Source organism: Sturnira hondurensis, unplaced genomic scaffold (genome assembly GCF_014824575.4).
Source record: "Sturnira hondurensis isolate 20B ecotype Veracruz unplaced genomic scaffold, ASM1482457v3 Scaffold0020958, whole genome shotgun sequence".
Classification (NCBI taxonomy): domain Eukaryota; kingdom Metazoa; phylum Chordata; class Mammalia; order Chiroptera; family Phyllostomidae; genus Sturnira; species Sturnira hondurensis.
Genome location: NW_028093589.1, coordinates 233,610 through 254,295, shown reverse-complemented (window position 1 = coordinate 254,295; position 20,686 = coordinate 233,610). Strand labels below are relative to the sequence as shown.

General features: G+C 36.7%; 1 protein-coding gene across 1 annotated transcript in view; it reads right to left on the bottom strand.

The window, feature by feature from the left end:
- Positions 1 to 4,514: 4,514 nt before the first annotated feature.
- Positions 4,515 to 20,686, bottom strand: part of KLF8 (KLF transcription factor 8) — a 95,799-nt gene continuing 79,627 nt past the window's right edge. Inside the window, exon 6 of the mRNA XM_037031073.1 lies at positions 4,515 to 7,140. Within this exon, the coding sequence (XP_036886968.1) occupies positions 6,959 to 7,140 (182 nt within the window). The 3' untranslated portion in view covers positions 4,515 to 6,958. The remainder of the gene's footprint in view (positions 7,141 to 20,686) is intronic.

The window sequence follows — 20,686 nt, the reverse complement described above, 5'->3', positions numbered from 1 at the left end:
TGAAGTTTCTTCTGTCTGTCCTTGGTTATAAAGCTTCTTTCCATCTATTGTTCAGTTGGTTATTCAATATTATTTCTTTACAATTTAGTTGTAATTCCAGTTTGGTCCTGGGAGGAGGTTTGTGCAGCTTCTTCCTACTCCTCCACCAACTTGGATCTCCAAGAAGTAAATTTACTGAGTAGCTGTGTTTTATTCATTTCCACAGCAACTAGCAAAGAGTCTGGATTATTGGTATCTTTTCATTCAATATTTGTAGCATCAAGTAGATGATGCTTTTATCCCAATGGCATGACAATGATTCTTAAAATAGGTAAATGAGGAATTAAATATTACTGAGAAACCTATAAATTCTGAGAATTTTTGTTTTATATTATTTGTGATTAAAAATCTCTTTCTGGCAGCCTCAGGACCAGTAACCATTCAATGTGTTTTTCTAGATCTTGTTCTCAATCTCTCTCACAGGATTTCCTCCTTTCTACTTTTCCCACATCTCTCCAAAAGACCAAGCTTCCCAAAGCAGAATATTTGAACAAGACCACTTCCCACATCGTCAGCCGAGGTTGGTATTTACACTAAAGTTGCTTTGGAGTGTAAAGCTGTCCCTATACCTTCCTCTTCCACATTGCTTCTTAGAAAAAAACAAACAAAATGGTGGGGAGACTAGAGATGGGCAGGAAAATCTAGCCACCTAAATCAGAATCCCACAAACTCTTACAGGTGTTCTTGTAGAAAATATACAAAAAGAGCATACAGTCTTCATGAAGTCCCATTTGGGGACATTTCTGACTAGATTACAAGAATGGGGGGGCTCCTGCTTAAACAGAGAGATTACTGTGTTTAAGACAAACCAGCTTATTTTCTTGCCCCATGCTAATATACAATAATTTCATCCCAACTTTAGTTAGCTAAGTGGGGGGGGAAAGCTCTCTGTTCATGCCATGCCATGTAGAGGAAACATAAGATAGAGACAAAGTCAAAATAATATTCATGATATCTGAAGTTTAAAATATTTTATTAATAAAAAAGTACAATAATCAAACATAACAAGATTGCTTAATACCCAAGCACACACCCTGCCTAGATGCCACAGAGGGAGACTCTCATTAGGTTAGAACAGAGTAACCTCTAAAGTGGCCATGCTAACTGAGCAAATTCTTGAGTATTGCCAGGTGCACAACAGGCTTGTGTATAAGAGATTGTTCAAGATCCTAGCTTCAAAGCCATATCTCTGGAGCAAGAACTAGTATAAAAATAGAGGAAAAATGGGGTGCTGCTCTAAAGCACTGAAATAACAAGACACAAACATAAGAGTTATAGAGACTAAAGCTTATATACTGTTCTGTAATTTCTTTAAACAAACTAACAATGACAACAATTCAATCAATCCCTTCACCGTGGGCTCCTTACCCTAACACGAAAAAAGAAAGTTTCTGGGACTGCTCTCCTAATGTGACCTCCTGCCAAAAAACAGGAATGGACAATACTAGGGATTATTTTTTCTCTTTTTATTCATAAATACAATGAATACAGCACTGCATACAACATAGTTAAAAAGTAATGTCCAACACAATTACTGACCCTGGGAAACATCTACTGGGAGGGAAGGAGAGTTTTGTAACACTTAACAAAATAGTATCTCTCCCCCTGCCTTAGACTCACCACCAGAACAAGAAATGGAAGGTGAAATCAGAGTTTGAGAATCAAAGAAATATCCTGCCACTGGTATAAACTGCACCCTCTTCCCTCCCACTCCCACCCCAACCACCCCACCGCACTTCCCTCCTACCCATACTGCTCAGAGTACAGTAAAGTGAGGAAAGAGAAAATGTAACTGGTGAAGTTGAAGTGGCCAATATCTGAAGGGCTCTGAAATTGCCTTTGTGCTTCTGACAGGGTGACATGTAATGTGGTCCAGGCAGAGTGAGGAAATGAGAAGAATATAGCTTTTGAAGCAATGGATTTTGCCTACTTATCTCTTTAGGCCTTAATATGCTTCAAGTCAGGGAAACAGATGAGAATCCTATAGTTAGTAAAAAGGAGAATGTAGGAAAAGTGAAAGTAGGAGAGAAAATAATATTGCTTCCAGTAACCACTCTTTAATTACCCTTATTACTGACTCAAATTTAGCTCTATATCACCCAGAAAACCTAATCCTCCCTTTTTTCTAGAGTAAATATAGGGTACTATAATTGTCATCATAGTGATGATCATAATACTTTTTATTCATTTAAGGATCTCCCATCATTTTTGCCAACATCCATTAATAAGAATCCTCACAACCTTCCTGTGAGGTAGATATTTAGATCCCTCTTTTACAGATGGGTTAACTGAGGCACAGAGAGGTGATGTGACTTGCCTAAGGTCAACCATATGAAAGATGGAAAAATATGGAAGAGAGGTAACTTAGGGTAGCACCCTTATTGTCAGAAAGCCGTTTTTGCCAGTGAGAAAGGATAATGCTACATTTTTTCTCTAAACTGGACACACTTACTTTCTTCTGTGTCCATCTCTCTATGTAAGTATTAGCACACTATTTGGGGGATCAATAAATTCCCTAGGCTTATTCAAGGTTAGGTCAATTCCCAATGGTTTGTTTCTTGAGGAAACTTTTTGCAGGCAGGATAGACCTACAACTTCCTGGGACAAAGAATTCCCTAATTCCTAAATTTTCCAAATCACTTTGTTTCAAAAAGGTGTTGGGAGTTTTTAAATGTTACTACCATACACATAAGCACTGTGTTCTAGTTGTATCCACAGTGCATAGATTACAAATTCAAACAGTGCTATACATTTATACTATAATTACACAATTAAGGAAATAGATGTCAGAATGCAGGTGCCAAGTTTCGCACTGTTTGAATGTAAGATAAGCAAAGGGAAAAGGCCAGATGATCCATTTGGTAATGGATTGGCATTGGACACATCAGTATGAACTCACATTTCTCTTAATAAAGATACAGAAGATTACATATAGAAATATTTGTAGATATGTGTATTTATACAGGGGTTAGTATATTCACATATAGTTTGTTGCTCTGTTAGCTAAGATGGCTTAGAAGCAACATAGCCCAGGAGCAACAAGCATAACTAATACCCAGATCTTGGTTTCTAATACAATCTTCCATTAAAAGGAACCAAGACTCCTTAAAGAAATGGCTGAGCATAGGAGTGGGTCAAAAATATATACAAGATGAGCCTGGAGCATCTTGTAGTGCCAGCAAATAAGTATAAGCTAAAAAAATGATGAGGGTCTGTCAAAAGGACTTAGGAGTCAACCCCCCAAAAAGCACCCAACAGCCAAAGCTGGAACAGTTTGAGTATACAACATAAATTTTTATTGGATTATAAAGCAAAGTACAAAGTAAATGTGAGTCCATACTGATACAAGTAAATGATTGCATAAATAAATAAATGAGGGAGAAAAGTCAAATCTCCCATGTAGAATTCCAAGTAATTTTTTGTAGATACACTCAAGAATATGGTGCACAACTCAGCACTCCTTTAGTGTGGGCTGCACATAGTGACTTCTTTCCAAAGAGTACAGTATGGGATGTGGGGTAGACAATACAGAGGAGAAAGCTGACAAAACACTATCTCAGCCAGGTAATCAAGGTTAACATCAAGGGTATAAGTCACGTTAATATGATGTGATGAAAATAGCAGCTTACCTCTATGGTCTTCCTCCCCAAAACCCATAACTTCAGCTTAATCATGAGAAAAGCAATTAGACAAATCTCAGTTGAGGAACAAACTCCTCAAAACCATAAGTTATAGGAAAAAAGGAAAATCTGAGAAACCATGACAATTAAGAAAAGTGTAAGGAGATAGGACCAGTAAATGTGACATGGTATCTTGAACCGGATGGTAGAACCACCCCCACCCCCCAAAGATATTAGGTTAAAATTAAGGAAATTTGAATATTTGGACTTGAGTTAATAATGTATCAATATCACTTCATTAATTATAGCAAGTGTACCATATTAATTGAAGATGTGAATAACAGCAAAAACCTGGACGTGGGGTATAGGGAAACTCTCTGTAGAATCTTTACAATTTTTCTATATATCTACAACTGTTCCAAAATAAACATTTTATTTAAAAAGAAGTTACCCTCATAAACCTTTCTATCTTACCCACAATTCATTCCCCCTAATCTACCCAGCCAATTCATATTCTTCAGCTTTTCCTGAATTTTCCAATCATAATTATCAAGTTATGTTCAACTGACAAGCATCTACAGATGGAGGAACTCCACCGCAACAAATCCCAGGATATTATCCAACCACATCAAATAAGGCCATTTTCCATACCCTAGGCAATTATCCACACAACGGTGCTTTGCTGACGTGAGCACAGCATGTTCAATGAATCCTAAATGCCACTTAAGAGATACAGTTCCTTTTCATCTAACAAAATTCTATATGCTTTTGGTGCACTACTGTATTGTACTGTATTTGAATCACAGTATGGTATGAAATACTCTTAATAAATTTTAACACATTACTTAAAGAATGTATAATGATTGGAATAATTTTATTGTGATTGGGAGGGAGAGGACAATGAGAATAGGATTAAAATTGTTGCCTGACTATAGACAATTAATAAAGCAGCAAAAAAGTCCCTCATTACTTAGCAGAAAAAAATTGAATAGAAGCTTAGAGGCATCAGGGATGTCAATATTTTGAACTTTAATTTGATCATTCTAGTTAGTATAATAGTATGCTTAATATCCTTTATGTATTAATAAATTATATGCTCCAATGCAAAAAATCCTGATGTCTGGGGGGCACAAGACAGTTATGAACTCTGGAAAAGGTTGTCTCAGGATACAAACTCTGAAGAAAATGGGTAAGTCTTTAGACTCTACTGTGAAATACCATATCAACTACTCAATTATAAGCTTAAGACAATACGTATGATGGTAATTTACCTTTAACAATGTGTCTTAGAGCCATATAAAAGTTCCCTTTCTTTCTACAGTGTGAAACTTACATACCAAAAGTCAAAGGAAAATCTATATCAAAATAACAATGAGAATAATAAAAATCCACACATCACTTTGAAAAATACAGGCAGGCCTTAAATTTATAAAGGATTATGAGCTGGACATGGTATGTTTAAGTGAGGTAAATCAATTCTGAGATATTATAGAAAGTGTTAAAAGAGAAAAATTGTGTGCCTAATGTCGTATGTCAATGACCACAGGCACACTTTACTTACTATTTAATCAACTGTAAATTATTTTGTGAATGATCTAAAGTTTTCTGAAACATAACATAAAATTGGACAAATACTGCAACCAATCATGTAAAGTCTTCTCTAATTTGGTTTAATAATGTGACCCCTGGAAGAAAGGGTGTACAGGTTTATAAGGCTTCAAGGAAAAATCTGGAGAAAGAATCTGACCCGTATTTGTCTCATCTGTAAAATATGTATGATGGGTAAGACTAGATGGTTAATAGTATCCCTTATTGGTGCTAGAATTCTATTATTTATTCAGAATGGATAAACCTTGGGAGGTAGTAACCTAAAGTATTTAAGCAGGGACTGGTTGAATATCTGCCAAGGAAAAGGGGGTCCATATGAAGACAACCTTTAGGAGAGAAGCTAAGTCCAAAGTTAAGTGATGCAAACTCCCATTACCCCCAGAGAGAGGAAATATGCCATGTGGAGGTAGATCTGAAGTCTAGGGCCTAGAACACAGGATTTTTTGTCTCAGAGACTATTATGAAATAGTAAGATTTGGTAACCAAATGTGTACATTATGCAACATGCTGTATGGGTAAAAGAAATGGCTTAGGTGTTCATAGCAGTTGCAGAACATTGAGATACTTTTTGTATTTCAGTTTTCACTAAAAGCCTCTTATATTCCAATTGAAACAGAGGAATGCATGCTAATAATGCCATGGAATGAACAAATATTTTCTACAGTCCCTTACCTTTCTATAACATGGCCCCAGTGTATGATTTCTCATCATGCATTATACTCATAATAGTTGCTTTATGTAAACAAAAGAATAAACAGTACAGTACAGCCTCTTAAGACACTGTCTCAATAGGCTGCCCTTCAAATGAGGTTTGTGATCACTTTTAGTATCATATCCAAATGAAAGTCTTCCTCTATTTGTTTTCAGGATTATCCTAGTTCTGCTTCTTTCTATCATGATCCAACATACTCTCCTGAAACACCTTTCACCCTACTGGCATGTTGATGTGTGCTTTGAATATTTGTCCTAACACATATTTAACCTAACAATGTGATTGTGCTGTAAAATCTTTAATCTTAAAGAGAAGGGAGAATAAGAAGGAGATGGACAAAAAAAAATCCCTTCGTTTCCTTTGATGGACTTAGGAAGCAAAAGCACCTGCACTGTCTGAAAACCAAACTGTAAGAACAAACAGGATTGGATTTACAAAGCCTTTCAGTTTTGTATGGGACTCAGTTTATTCACTGAGAATGTGTCCTACGCTCAGGAACCAAATCCATTCTACTAATGAAGTATACTGTTATGCTCTCTTCTGTCTTTAAAAAATTTTTATTTTAAAAGTTACCAATCACTCTTAAGTACTGATTCAAAAAAAATACCATGGATAAGAATTCTCAGAAAAAGAAGAGGAAAAAAAACAGGGGAAAAAAAGCAGCATATGTTTTTTTCACAGCCTTGAGTTGGATTCCCATTTTGTTATTGTAGGAAAAAATGTCCCATCTCCAACCATGGGTGCCGTACTTTTATTCAACCTATGTGGTGGTTGATAAAACTGGGGAGTGGATGGTGGAGAGGTGAAGATGGAATATGAGGAGCCCCCATGGAAAAGCAGTCTCATCAACCTGGCTCAGTGAGCTGCTCCAACCCCATCCCAGAGGCATGCTGAAGTCAAAGCAGAAAAGATGGTTATGACCTCAGTACACACACAGGAATGAGACCAGCACAGCTCTTCTAAGTGTGGACTGTGGAGCTCACATGGTGTCATGGCGCCGGCGATGCAGGGACAGGTGGTCAGAGCGAGAGAAGCTACGGTTGCAGTCTGTGCACCGGAAGGGCTTGATGCCTGTGTGCTTGCGGAAGTGGCGGGTAAGCTCATCCGAGCGAGCAAATTTCCAGGAGCAGCCATCCCAGGTGCACTTATAAGGCTTCTCTCCTAAAAAGGAAATATGGGGGGAAAAAAACAAGGGGAGTCAGAGAAGAGATGTTTTGATACTGAAAAAATAACAGAGCATATAACTTTTAATCAAGGCTTTGGTCAAATGGTGAGACAAATCACTTTGAAGACATGCTCTTTCACCTTTACAGAATTGCTAAACAGAGGCTGAGCTGACAGAGTGAAAAACACATAGGCACTAACTCAAACAAGGCTTTGCTTGAATCCTGGCTCTACTACACACTACCTGTGTGACCTTAAATAAGCAACTTCTCCCTGGCTGGGTCTCTGTTTAATCATCTCTAAAGGCAGATAAAATATCTCACAGGGTTGTTTGACACATTTTCTTTTCTGAACACAGTTAGTAAATGATAAACCTGGGGTCCAAATAAAGGTCTTTGACACTTTACACTGTACTACACTGTAGCAACAATATTCTCTCCTCTAATACCTCCCAACAATTAGTCTATCAGGGAGCCATACACACAGAAAGAACATGTGATTCATTAGAATGAGCCATTAGCTTAGGCTTTTTTCTGTGTAAGGGCAAAAATTAAAGGGCATGGAATGGGGTGAGAAGCATCAAGTCAAACTTTTTGAAATAGTTCATGCTCAGTACTCCCACATTACATCTGGGTTACATATGGTATATGTATGCTCTGGATAAAAAACTAAAAGAAAAAAGTAATATATAAAATAAATTAACACAAGATGATCCCATTAAATCACACACCACATGCTTATACACTCAGAATAAAATCGATATCAATATTTTTCAATGTAAATTGTGAGAGAAAATATTTACAGTGAATGAATATCTGGAAAGTGAGGATGAAAACTGTGGAAAGAGGATTTCCTCTTTTTACTTTTCTGTATCATTTGAATGTTTTAAACATTATGACACTGTATCTTGGCTATTGTAAATAATGCTGCAATGAACACACAGGTGCATCCTTCTTAGAATTAGTGTTTTCAGTTTCTTTGGAAAAATACCCAGCAGTGGGATTGTTGGGACATATGGTAATTCTATTTAGAATTTTTTAAAGAACTTCCATACCTTTTCCATAGTAGTTATGCTAGTTTACAATCCCATCAAAATTTTAAAATAAAAGATAAGAAGCAGAAATGAATATCAATTATGGTGAAGCCTAGGTCATAGAATAAGGGTAATGTTTGTTTTCTTTATTATTTAAGTATTGTTGGCACACAATATTATATTAGTTTCAGGTGTACAACATAGTGACTCAATATTTATATACCCTAAATATGATCACCACATTAAGTCTAGTAACTATCTCTTTGATTTCTTCTTAATGTGCTTCTCTATTTCCCATCTTCGACAATGAGCATGTATTATTTTGTAATCACAAACAATAATGCAAACAAAATGCATTGGTATTCTTTTTTTAAAAGATTTTATGTATTTTTAGAGAAAGGGGAAGGGAGGAAGAAAGAGAAGGAGAGAAACATCAATGTGTGATTGCCTCTCATGAGCCTCCCATCACGGACCTGGTCTTCAACCCAGGCATGTGCCCTGACTAGGAATCGAACCGGTGACTGTTTGGTTTGCAGACTGGCACTCAATCCACTGAGCCACACTAGCCAGGGCTGCACTGGTATTCTAATGGTCTCTTTTCCTCTGGCTCTTTCTCCCCTTTTCTTTTTACAAATTCTCCATGACATTTAATTTTATGCTGTTCTAAGTTCGGGTGGCAATCTGGTTTGCACATACCGCTTTTTAACTTACTGCTCACTATCTACCAATCCTCTCAAGTGTTTATTAATTAATGATACAACTTTCAAAAAAACAGGTGAGAGAATGGAATTCACTCTGACTCAGGTTTGGACCTTCCTCAGGCAACCATTTTGAGGACTAAAGACAACAGTTACTGATCACTTCAATATTCAGAAATTGCTGCTGTAGCTGCTAAAAAGAATGAAATAGAGTTGGATATATTAAGAGCAAAAGATAACTAATAAAATTTTACCAAATACAAAGAGAATACTACTGAAGGTCTACACACAAACACACACACCAACACAGTGGGATTTCATTTATGTTTTCTAAACTTCTGTTTAGATCTCTCTCTCTCTCTCTCTCTCTCTCTCTCTCTCTCACACACACACACACACACACACACACACACAAAGGAAAAGTGGTCTGGAAGACTACATAGCAAATTATTAACAGTGGGGAGAAGAGTGAGACTGCAGGTGATGTTCAGAGGTATGTAAAGGGGAATTTAACTTTTGGTCTATATAATTCCATCCCATCTCCACACCTCCCAACTGCTGCAGTATTATAAATTTTGTTACAATCTCTCAAAAACTTCTTCTGAGCATTCCTATATTCTATACACCCAAAAGAAGAAAATTTGACTTGCAAAGCAGTGACACCCTGTGGTGATATAAACTCATTGCTAGAATACTCAATTACTGTTCAGGAATTGAGCAAAGGAGATTGATTTTTCTATTTCAAACCAGTTACATTTTATTATCATTGAACAAACTCCTGTTTGTGCCATTGCACCTCATCAGACACAACTCATGACTCCCTCAACATATTATCTAAACTGAAGAACAAAACATACACCAGAAATTAATTCATAATATAAGCTGTACATATAAATGTGATATAAGTTTCAAGGCTAGATAATCTGTGAGCTAGTACGAAAGCACTAAACTGGAGGCATGGGTAGGTTAAGGTGGAACAGAAGGTAAAAAGCAACCCAATCAATTAGGGGCATGGGCTGATAAAGCACAAGAGTGAAAAATGCATATTCTGAAGCATGGAGTATCTTTAAAGAAGTGATGTGAGATGACCCCTATTATAAAGGCAAGACTAAAGAATTTGGATTTTTGTATGAAAGGTAGTAACATACCCAATGGGGGAGCGCATTGAGATAGTCTGCCTCAGGTATAAACAAAAGGGGGATGCACTGAATATAATTTTAAAATAATAATAAAATCAGTATAAGTTAGCTTGCTCTTTTTTATCATGTTCCAATTATAAATAATGTCAATAATAAAATCCTCTTTCCTGCCATGACAAATAGCTCCCATAGCCCCCTCCCTCTTGGTACACCACTGCCTGAAGGCAATGAGGGAGGTAGTGGGTAACAATGACAATTTTTTAACTCAAGAGTGACTTGGTAAAAGTTGTATATTGGAATGATATAGCCATGGTATGCAAGATGTATTACAATGAATAGGAAGCTACTACACCAACCTGCTTATCTGGCATATAAAGAAGGTGCTCAAATTATTTATTCTTGTTCTCACAAATGAAAATATTTTATTCTTTTTTATTGCTGTATAATATTATAGTCTATCTATCTACACATATATGTATGTATGCATGTATGTATATGCATGTATAGACTATATTATACAGCAATAAAAAGAATAAAATATTTTCATGTATATATGTATGATACATATATTCATACATACGTATTTTCATACATGTATGCATGTATGTACTACATCTTTTTATCCATTCCTGGATGGATCTAGAAGGTATTATGCAAAAGTGAAATAAGTCAAGTAGAGAAAGACAAATACTGTATGGTTTCACTTAGATGTATAATCTAAAAACAAATGAACAAACAAAGCAAAACAAAACAAAAACAGACTCACAGAAAACAGAGACCAAAGGGATGGTTACCCAAAGGGAGGGGGTAGTGGGCTAGGTGCAAAAACTGAACGGATGCCCTGGCTGGTGTAACTAAGTGGGTTGAGCATGGGCCTACAAACGAAAAAGTGAAGGGATGAAAGAAATATAAATTGTCAGTTACAAAATAGTCACAATGATCTAAAGTAGAACATAGGGAATATTGTCAATAATATTGTAATAAAGTGCACGGAAGCAGGTGGGTAATAAATCTGGGGACTATTCATAAATTATATAAATGTCTAACCACTATGTTGTATACTCGAACCTAATATAATATTGAATATCAACTGTAATTGAAAAATAAGATTAAAAAGAGGAAAGGACAATATAGCCCATAATATTGTGAATTATTTGCACAGTGATAGGTGATTACAGAAAAAGTGGGATGATTATATTGTAAAGTATAAAATGTCAAATCACTAGATTGCACACCTGAAACTAATCCACCAATATAATATTGTATACCAACTATACTTAAATTTAAAAAATTAAAAAATAATTATTTACTGAATTGATGAAGGAAACAAGAATAAATGTAACAGAAGATTCAACTTAATAAAATCATAAATGAGAAAAGAAACATTACAATGGGTGTCTCAGATATAAAAAATATAATAAGGGACAATTACCAACAATTATATAACCACAAACTAGATAACTTAGAAAAAATGGATAAATTCCTGAAAAGCTACAACCTACCAAAACTGAATCAAAAAGAAATAGGAAGCCTGAACAAACCAGCAGCAAATAAGGAGATTGAATCAGTAATCAAAAATTTCACAAGAAAAAAAGCCCAGAACCAGAAGTTTTCATGGGTGAATTCTACCAGACATTCAAAGAATTATTCATACCAATTCTTTTAAAACCCTTTCAAAAATTAGAAAAGGAAGGAATACTTCCAAATTTATTCTATGAGAACAATATGACCTTGATACCAAAACCAGACAAAGCACGCTACAAGAAAACTATAGATCAATATACCTAATGAACATAGATGTAAGAATCCTCAATATAATACTACAAAATGGAATTCAACAGTATATTAAGAGGATCATACACCATGATCAAGTTGAATTTATCCTTGGGGCAATGACAGGACAGTTCAGTGTAATCAAATAAATCAATGTAATATAATACATTAACAAAATTCAAAAAAGCCACATGATTATCTTAATAGATGCAGGAAAAGAACTGAACAAGGTCCAAAACCCATTCACAATTAAAACTGTCAACAAAATAGGTATATAAGGAATTTACTTCAACACAATGAAAGCCATATATGACAAACCCACAGCTAACATAATAATTAATGAGGAAAAACAGAAAGCTCATGCCCTGAGATTCAGTACAAGGCAAGGATTCCCACTCTTTCCATTTCCTTTCAACATAGTCCTAGAAGTCATAGCCTGAGCATTAGATAGGAAAAAGAAATAAAAGTTATCCAAACTGAAAAGAAAGAAGTAAAATTATCTCCATTGGCAGATGACATAATCAGATATATAAAACCCCCTAAATACCAAACAACAACAACAAAAACCCTGTTAGAACTTATTTTTAAAAATCACTAAACTTGCTATGTACAAAATTCAGTAACACTTTTATACACAAATAAAAAAGTATCTGAAAAGGAAATCAAGGAAAAAACCATTCACAATATCAACACACAAAAAAATAGTAAGAAATAAACTTAACTAATGAGGTGGGAGACTTGCATACAGAAACTTATAAAACACTGATGAAGAAATTTTTTAGAGACACAGATAAAAAGGGACATGTTGCCCACCCAGCCAACACTGGGAGCAGCTGCTTTACCCAGAAAGCCAATGATGAAAAAGAACAATAAGGTGGAAGCTGAGTCCACTTGCTCCTCTCCCCAACTCAGATACTTGGCTGATCTTCTGAAAACTAAGCTGATCATTAAACAGAATCTTAGCTAATATGAAGTTTGGAAGTAAAGAAATACAGAAGATACTTCACAATGGGTACATATAAGATGTAGCAGGGATTGTGACTCCCAGTTAGCCAGCCAGAGGGAAAAACCCAACAATGAATGAGCCATCAACAATCAACACCAGTATAACAAAAGAGCTGAATAAACTGAGTAAAGGGCAACCCTACAGAATCCACACTGGAGATCAAAGAGACTGTACCACTGGGTCCCACAGAACTCCTACCACAGAAGTCCACCCCATGAAGAACAGGAAGACAAAGTAGACCACTCTGAAAAGTCACCTATAATTGAGAGACAAAGAAAGAACCCCTAATCGAAAAGAAAGGAGGAATCCCAAGAAAATACAAAAATAAAAATGATGTAACCAATCTATCAGACACAGAATTCAAAATAATGATTAAAATGATGCTCAAGGAACTCAGTGAGAACCATAAGGAACTTTCTGGAGGCTATAAGGAACTTAGCACAAACTACTGCAGCATGAAGAAGGACATAGGAACTATGAATAAGAACCAGGAAAAATGAAGAAGACAATATCTGGAATGAAAAATACACTAGAAGGAATTAAAAGCAGCCTAGAGGAAGTACAGAACCAACTCAGCAAGCTGGAAGACAAAGTAGAAAGAAATACCCAGTAAGATCAACAAAATGAAAAAAAAAAAGACTCAAAAAGAATGAGGATAGTTTAAGGGAACTTCAAGGGCAACATGAAAGTAACAACATTTACACCATAGGAATACCAAAAGGAGAAGAAAAAAAGCAAGGGATAGAAAACCTGTTTGAAAAAATAATGACAGGAAAATTCCAGAACTTGGTGAAGGAAAAAGTCATGCAAGTTCAGGAAGCATATAAGGTCCCAAACAAGATGAACCCAAAGAAGTCTACTGCAAGACACATCATAATTAAAATGCCAAATGTAAAAGACAAAGAGAGAATCTTAAAGGTGACAAGAGAGAAACAGCTAGTAACGTACAAGGGAGATCTCATAAGGCTATTGGGTGATTTCTCAACAGAAATACTACAAGCTAGCAGGGACTGGCATGAAATATGCCAAGTAATGAAAAGCAAAGGCCTACAACTAAGACTATGCTATCCAGCAAGGCATAGCTCCTATTTCACCTTATTTAAAATGTAAGGTGAAATAAGGAGCTACCCAGACTAACGAAGGCTAAAAGAGTACATCTCCACTAAGTCAGGACTGCAAGAGATGCTAACGGGAATGCTATAAAGAAGAAGAAATATGTATATTTCTCTCCCCCTATATATATATGAATGAGAGAGTGAGAGAAATCAAAAGAGAAACACAGGTGTGGTAAAAAAAAAAAGGCAACAAAAAAGTACCTATAAATAATACCCCTAAATGTAAATGAATTAAATGTTTCAATCAAAAGACACAGGGTAGCTGAATGGATAAGAGAACATGAACTGCACATATGCTGTCTATAGGAGACCCACCTCAGAACAAAAGGTTTACATGGGTTGAAAGTGAAATGATGGGGAAAAAATATTCCAAGCAAATGGACACAAAAATAAAGCTTAGGTAGCAATACTTCTATAAGTCAAAATAGTCTTCAAAAGAAAAGCCATAAAAAGGGACAAAGAAAGTCACTACATAAGAATTAAGGGAGTAGTCCAATAGGACTATATAACCCTTGTAAACATATATGCACACAAATAGGAGCACCTAAATATATGAAGAAAATTTTGGATGTCTTTAAAAAAGATATTGACAATGACCCACTCATTGTAGGAAATTTTCACACTCCACTGTCAACAATGGACAGATCTTCCAAACAAAGAATCAACAAGGACATTGTGGCATTGAACAACACTCTAGATCAAGTGGGCTTAACTGATATATATATAGAACCTTTTGCCCCAAAGAAGAAAAATATACATTGTTTTCAAATGCACATGGAACCTTTTCAAAGATGGACCATATGGCAGGACAGAAAAAAAGCCTCAACAAATCCAAGAAAATTGAAATCATATCAAGCATGTGCTCAGATCACAATGGATTGAAACTAGAAACCAACCTCAAGGAAACAACTCAAAAACATTCAAATACATGGAGATTCAATAACATGCTATCAAATAATGAATGGGTCAACAATGGAATCAAGGAAGAAATCAAAAAGTGCCTAGAAATAAATGAAAATGAACACACAACCCCAAACTTATGAGACACAGTGAAGGCAGTTCTGAGAGGGAAGTTGATAGCAATACAAGCCTACCTAAAGAAGATAGAAAAACCTCAAATAGCAGTGTTACTTACAATAGCCAAGTGCTGGAGAGAGCCTAAGTATCCATCAGTAAAAAAGTGTATAAAAAAAAAACATGGTACATTTGCACAGTGGAATACTATGAAGCAGAAAGGAAGAATGAGCTCCTACCCTTTGGGACAGCACGGATAGAACCAGAGAGCATTATGCTAAGTGAAATTAGTAAAGCAGTAGAAAACAAATCCCATGTGATCTCATCTATAAGAGGAATCTAATGAACAAAATTAACTAAGGAACAAAATAGAATCACAGACATGAAAAGATGGAACAGACTGAAAATGACCAGAGGAGAGAGTGGGGGGAGGGGTGCTGATGGTGAAAAGAAGGGGAAGGGACTAGTCAAAGGACATGTATGAATGACCTATAGGCATGGACAACAGTGTGGGAATTAACTGTGGTAGCAGGAGGTGGGATGGGTGTAAGAGGGCAAAGGAGTAGAAATTGGGACAACTGTGATAGAATAATAATTAAAAAGATAAAAAATTATAGAAGGCATTGATAAATAGAAAGACATCCCATGTTTATGAATTAGAAGAGCACGGGGGGTGGGATGGGAGTAGTAGAAAGAAAACTGTACTCGAAAAATAATTGAATAAAAAAAATTAAAATTAAAAAAAAAGAAGAAGAATGTTAAAATATACATAATACCCAGGGTGACCTACAGATTTAATGTAATTTTCATCAAAATCCCATTGGTGTTCTTTATGGAAATAGAAAAGTAATCTTAAAATTCATGTGGAAGCACAAAAGACCCTGAATAGCCAAAGCAATTCTGAGCAAGAAGAATAAAACTTGAGGCATCAAACATTCTGATTTCAAAATATATTACAAAGCTACAGTAGTCAAACCTGTATAATACTGACATAAAAACAGATGTACAAACCAATGAAATAGAAAAGAGAGCTCAGCTATAAATAAATACATGTGTCTACAGTCAATTGATCTTCAATAACATGCCAATAAAAAACAATGGGACAAGGACAGTATTCAATAAATGGTGCTGGGAAAACTGGATATTCACATGCAGAAGAATGAAGTTGGACCCTTATCACACACCATATATAAAAGTTAACTCGAAATGAATTACAGACTTAAAACTAAAACCTAAACCATAAAACTAATAAAAGAAAGCATAGGGGGAAAGCTTCCTGACATTGGTCTAGGCAATGTCTTTTCTTTTTTTGGATAAGACACTGAAAGCACAGAAACAAAAATAGAAATTGACAAATGGGATTCCATCAAACTAACAAGCTTCTTCAAAGAAAAGAAACAATCTATAGAGTCAAAGGGAACCTATGGAATGGGAGAATATATTTGCAAAGCACATATCTCATAAAAAGTTAATATCCAAAATAAATGAACTCATAGCATTCAATAGCAGTAAACTGAAATAGCCCCGTTAAAAATGAACAAAGGATCTAAAGAGTCATTTCTCAAATGAAAACATGTAAATGGTCGATAGGCATATAAAAACCCAATAGATATATGCTCAACTTCATTAATCATCTGGGAAATGCAAACAACAGTGAGTTATCACCTCACACCTATTATGGTGGCTATTATTAGAAAATCAAAGGATGAGATGTATTGGAGAAAATGTGAAGAAAAGAGATTCTCTGTACACTATTACTGGGAATATAAAGTGGTATAGCCAGCATAAAAAATAGTATAAAGTTTCATTAAAAAATTAAACATATTGAGAGGAAGATGGTGGTAAGGTGGGTGGGAATTGAGCCCACTTCCTCTTTCACCCAACTGGGACACTTAGCTGATCTACAAAGGAACAGAGTGAACAGGCAACAGAATTCCAGCTGATACAAAGTTTGGAAGCTCAAGAGGACATTTAAAAATGGGAAGTAAGGAGATTTTCCAGGTTGACGGAAGGGTCTCTGAGCTGTGCATGAGAGACTGCTGCTGCCGTGGCACTTCTGAATGAGAGCTGGGTCAGTGATTGTGTCTTGGTGACTCCCTCTCTTCTTACAGTGGTGAGTTTATAGACCCATGCCAGGAGAGACCTGGACGCTTAAAGTTGCTGGGAGTATAAAGATGCAATAAGAGACACAGCCAGCAGCATACCCCACCTGGGATAGTGGTCACCAACTGGGAAATTACCAGAGAAATTGGGGCACTGGGTGACACCTGAAGATGGGATAAGAGATGGGCTGTGACCCAGATAGTCTCTGGACTGGTCAGAGAGTTGGTATCTGTGGAAAGCTGGGCACTTGTTAAGAATGGCCTGCTGAAAAACAAGAGGAATTCACTCAAAAAAGGCTCTCAGACACTGCAAGGACCACCCCTATGCAGCAGCCAGGCCAGTGAAGAGTGAGAAGGGACATGATTTGCTCCCACTAAGTGAACCTCACGGAATAATCAAGGGTTGCACAACAAGGTGGACTGCAGACACCAGCATGGCAAATATGTGCAGTGGAGAGTGTAGGCTCTGCAATGCTATGAGGGCATGGAATGGAAACTGGCCACCTGTGAAAATTATAGCCCAGACTGAGCCCCATCCTTGCTGAACCACAAGAAAGGAAAAAAAGATGGAGCCCAGCTCCTCTCTGCCTGCAGCACCCAGGAAACCCAGCAAAACCCTCTGGGCAGGTTTAAAGTCAGCAGGGTTTTTTTCCAAGCATAAGACAATAAAATTCTGGCCAAGATGCAGGGGTAGGTAGATACACTATGCCTCCTTACACAACCAAAAGAAGGACAACAACATATTTAAGAACAAGAAGCAAGCAGAACTGACAGAAAATCGAACTGTATGGAAGCCCGACAACCAAGGAGTTAAAGAAGAAACATTCATCCACACTGATAGGAGGGGCAGAGATGGGCAGCCAGCAAAGAGGACCTGAGGCAAAGTGGTGGCTGGCAGATCCAGCAGTGCCACATCCATGTGCAGATAAAACAAGAGGAACAACTTGGGAGCGAGACAGACCACCAAACCCAGGGTTCCAGTGCAGGTAAATAAAGCCTCAAAACCTGACTGAAAAAAAACCTGTGGGGGTTGAGGCACCAGGAGAAGCTCCCAGCCTCACAGGAGAGTTTGTCAGAGAGACCCACAGGGACCTAGAACATACACAAACCCACAAACCTGGGAATCAGCACCAGAAGGGCCCAGTTTGCTTGTGGGTAGCCGAGGAACTCACTGAAAGCTGGCAGAGAGCAGAGCAAGTGACATTGTTCCCTCTCTGAATCCTCCCCCACATACAGCACCACAACGCAGCACCTGGGTTTCCCTGCCCCATGAATACCTAAGGCTCCACCCCTTACTACGTAACAGGTGTGCTGAGACAAAAAACATGGCCCAAATGAAAGAACAGATCAAAGCTCTAGAAAAAATACAACTGACTGATGAAGAGATAGCCAACCTATCAGATGCACAGTTCAAAACACTGTAATCAGGATGCTCACAGAATTGGTTGAGTATGGTTGCAAAATACAGGAAAAAGTGAAATATATAATACAATGCAAAGTGAAATAAAAAATATATATATACAAGGAACCAACAGTGAAGGGCACTTGACAGTGTATTTAATGGCAATTGTTGTATCTGTATTTTCTGCTTTGTATGATTGTCAGCTCAGAGGGGCTGCACAGCTTTATTGCATGCTGGAAGAACGATCCAGATAAGCAACAGTCTCATGGCTTTCTGCTGAGAGAATTTCTACAAGAGACAAGGATACCACTCTTTGGGACCCCTTGAAATAAATCCCTATCTTTTGAGGGATAGCTTACTGAAGCACTGTAGTTACCTTAGTTCCAAAGAACCTGAGGAGTACCAGCAATAGAGAAAAATATATTTAGGTTGCATACCGAGGTGTGATTCCAAGGGACTTTTCCCACTTAATCATGTGATCATTAGCAAACACGGAGGTTCTATCTCTGTAAATAGAACCTCCATACACCCAGTCACCCAAAACAAAAGTATGAGAGTAATCAGTGTTCCTTCAATCATTAATACACTTCCTTCTCTCCACAACCACTCTCCACATCTTAGCTAGGCTCTCACCATTTTTGGTGTGGACTCTTACATGGTCTTCCCCCTTCCATTCTTGCAGTTAAATGCTTTCACTACCAACCACTGTACTTAACATGCCCTAGCAATGCTGGACTTCTGTCAGTTATTAGAACAAAGCAAGCTTATTCCCTCTCATGTTTTTTGTACTCTGCCTAGATAAGAATAACAATTTCCTCAAGCTTTTGTCATAGTTGGCTCCTTCTCATATTGACTATCTTATTCAATATAAGAGCCTTTTTAAGATACTGACTTGAGTAATTTTTAAAAAACACTTTTAGACAAGTAGGGAAATTTGATATTATAGAATTTTTAGACTCCTTTCCTTGAATACTTTAAATATCTCCTGCCACTCCCTTCATGCTTATTTTTAAATGTCTTTGCCTTTTAAAGATATGTTTTTATTTATCTATGACAAAGATAATATGATGCCTGAAATTTGCTTCAAATTAATAGTGTGGAGTGGGGGAGTAGGTAACAGTGTAGAAGAAACAAATTGGCCATACACATATAGTAAAATAATTGTTGAAGTTGGGTGAGGGATACATTAAAGTTCAGTAAACTATTCTACTTTTGCCTATTGGAAATTCAGATTTAAATATATATATATATATATATATATATATATATATATATACACACATATATTTAAACCTGAACATTATCTCTCTATTATCTATTAATCTATCTATCTATCTATCACGGTCTGGATCACTACAGTAGTAGCTTCTTAAGTGTTCTTCCCCTTTCCACTCTTGCACCTCTGTGTTTCTACCACCAATCACTGCATGCAACATGCAGTAGGTATTTTAGACTTCTGTCAGTTACTAGAACAAGGCAAGCTTATTTCCATTTCACAACTTCAATTATACATATATATTCAGTAGAATAAGACTCCACCCAACAATCCAACAACCAAGGAGAATCAAACAGACATAAATAAATAAGAAGAGGGTCATAGGAATGTTCAGACGATGCAGCCTGGAAATCAGTCACCTGTTCATAGCTTCAGGGCACAGCAACTAGGACTCTGGATCCTTCTATATAAACCCTAACATGACAAATGTAACATAGCATTATGTTTCCAAGAAAAGAGGGTCTTTTTTCTTGTACAGGGTATCCAAGTCTCAATTCTGAGCTGGAGATGATTTGTAAAGAGGAGTCTCTCAGGCAGAGGGTGTTAACTTATGACTGGCAAGCTATTATCTGGCACACAAACAGGTTCTTTGAGTTCATGGTGTTATACAAAATTTTTAGTTAAATGCCAACATTCAAATTCTAGGGTATTTCACATAAAATCTTGACATTCTGCTTTTCTTTACAATTTGGTAAAGAAATTGTGGGAAATTTGGTCATTTTCATTTGGAGTTGAGTATACTCCTCTTCCAAATGGGGCAGGTGCTCCCCAACCACAGTTTGACATAATCCCCACCAGTTCTGCTTCACATATTTTTAAAATGTGCGACTTTTTTCAAATGTGAACAAATGTACGTTATAGGTTGGTGGATAGTGCTGAGCTCTAAATGCTTGGTTTAATTTCACTTAGTCTAATCTGCCTTTGAGTTTTTCAATACTCATAAAACCTGTGGAGTTCTGATGACCATCAGAAGACACCAGGCTTA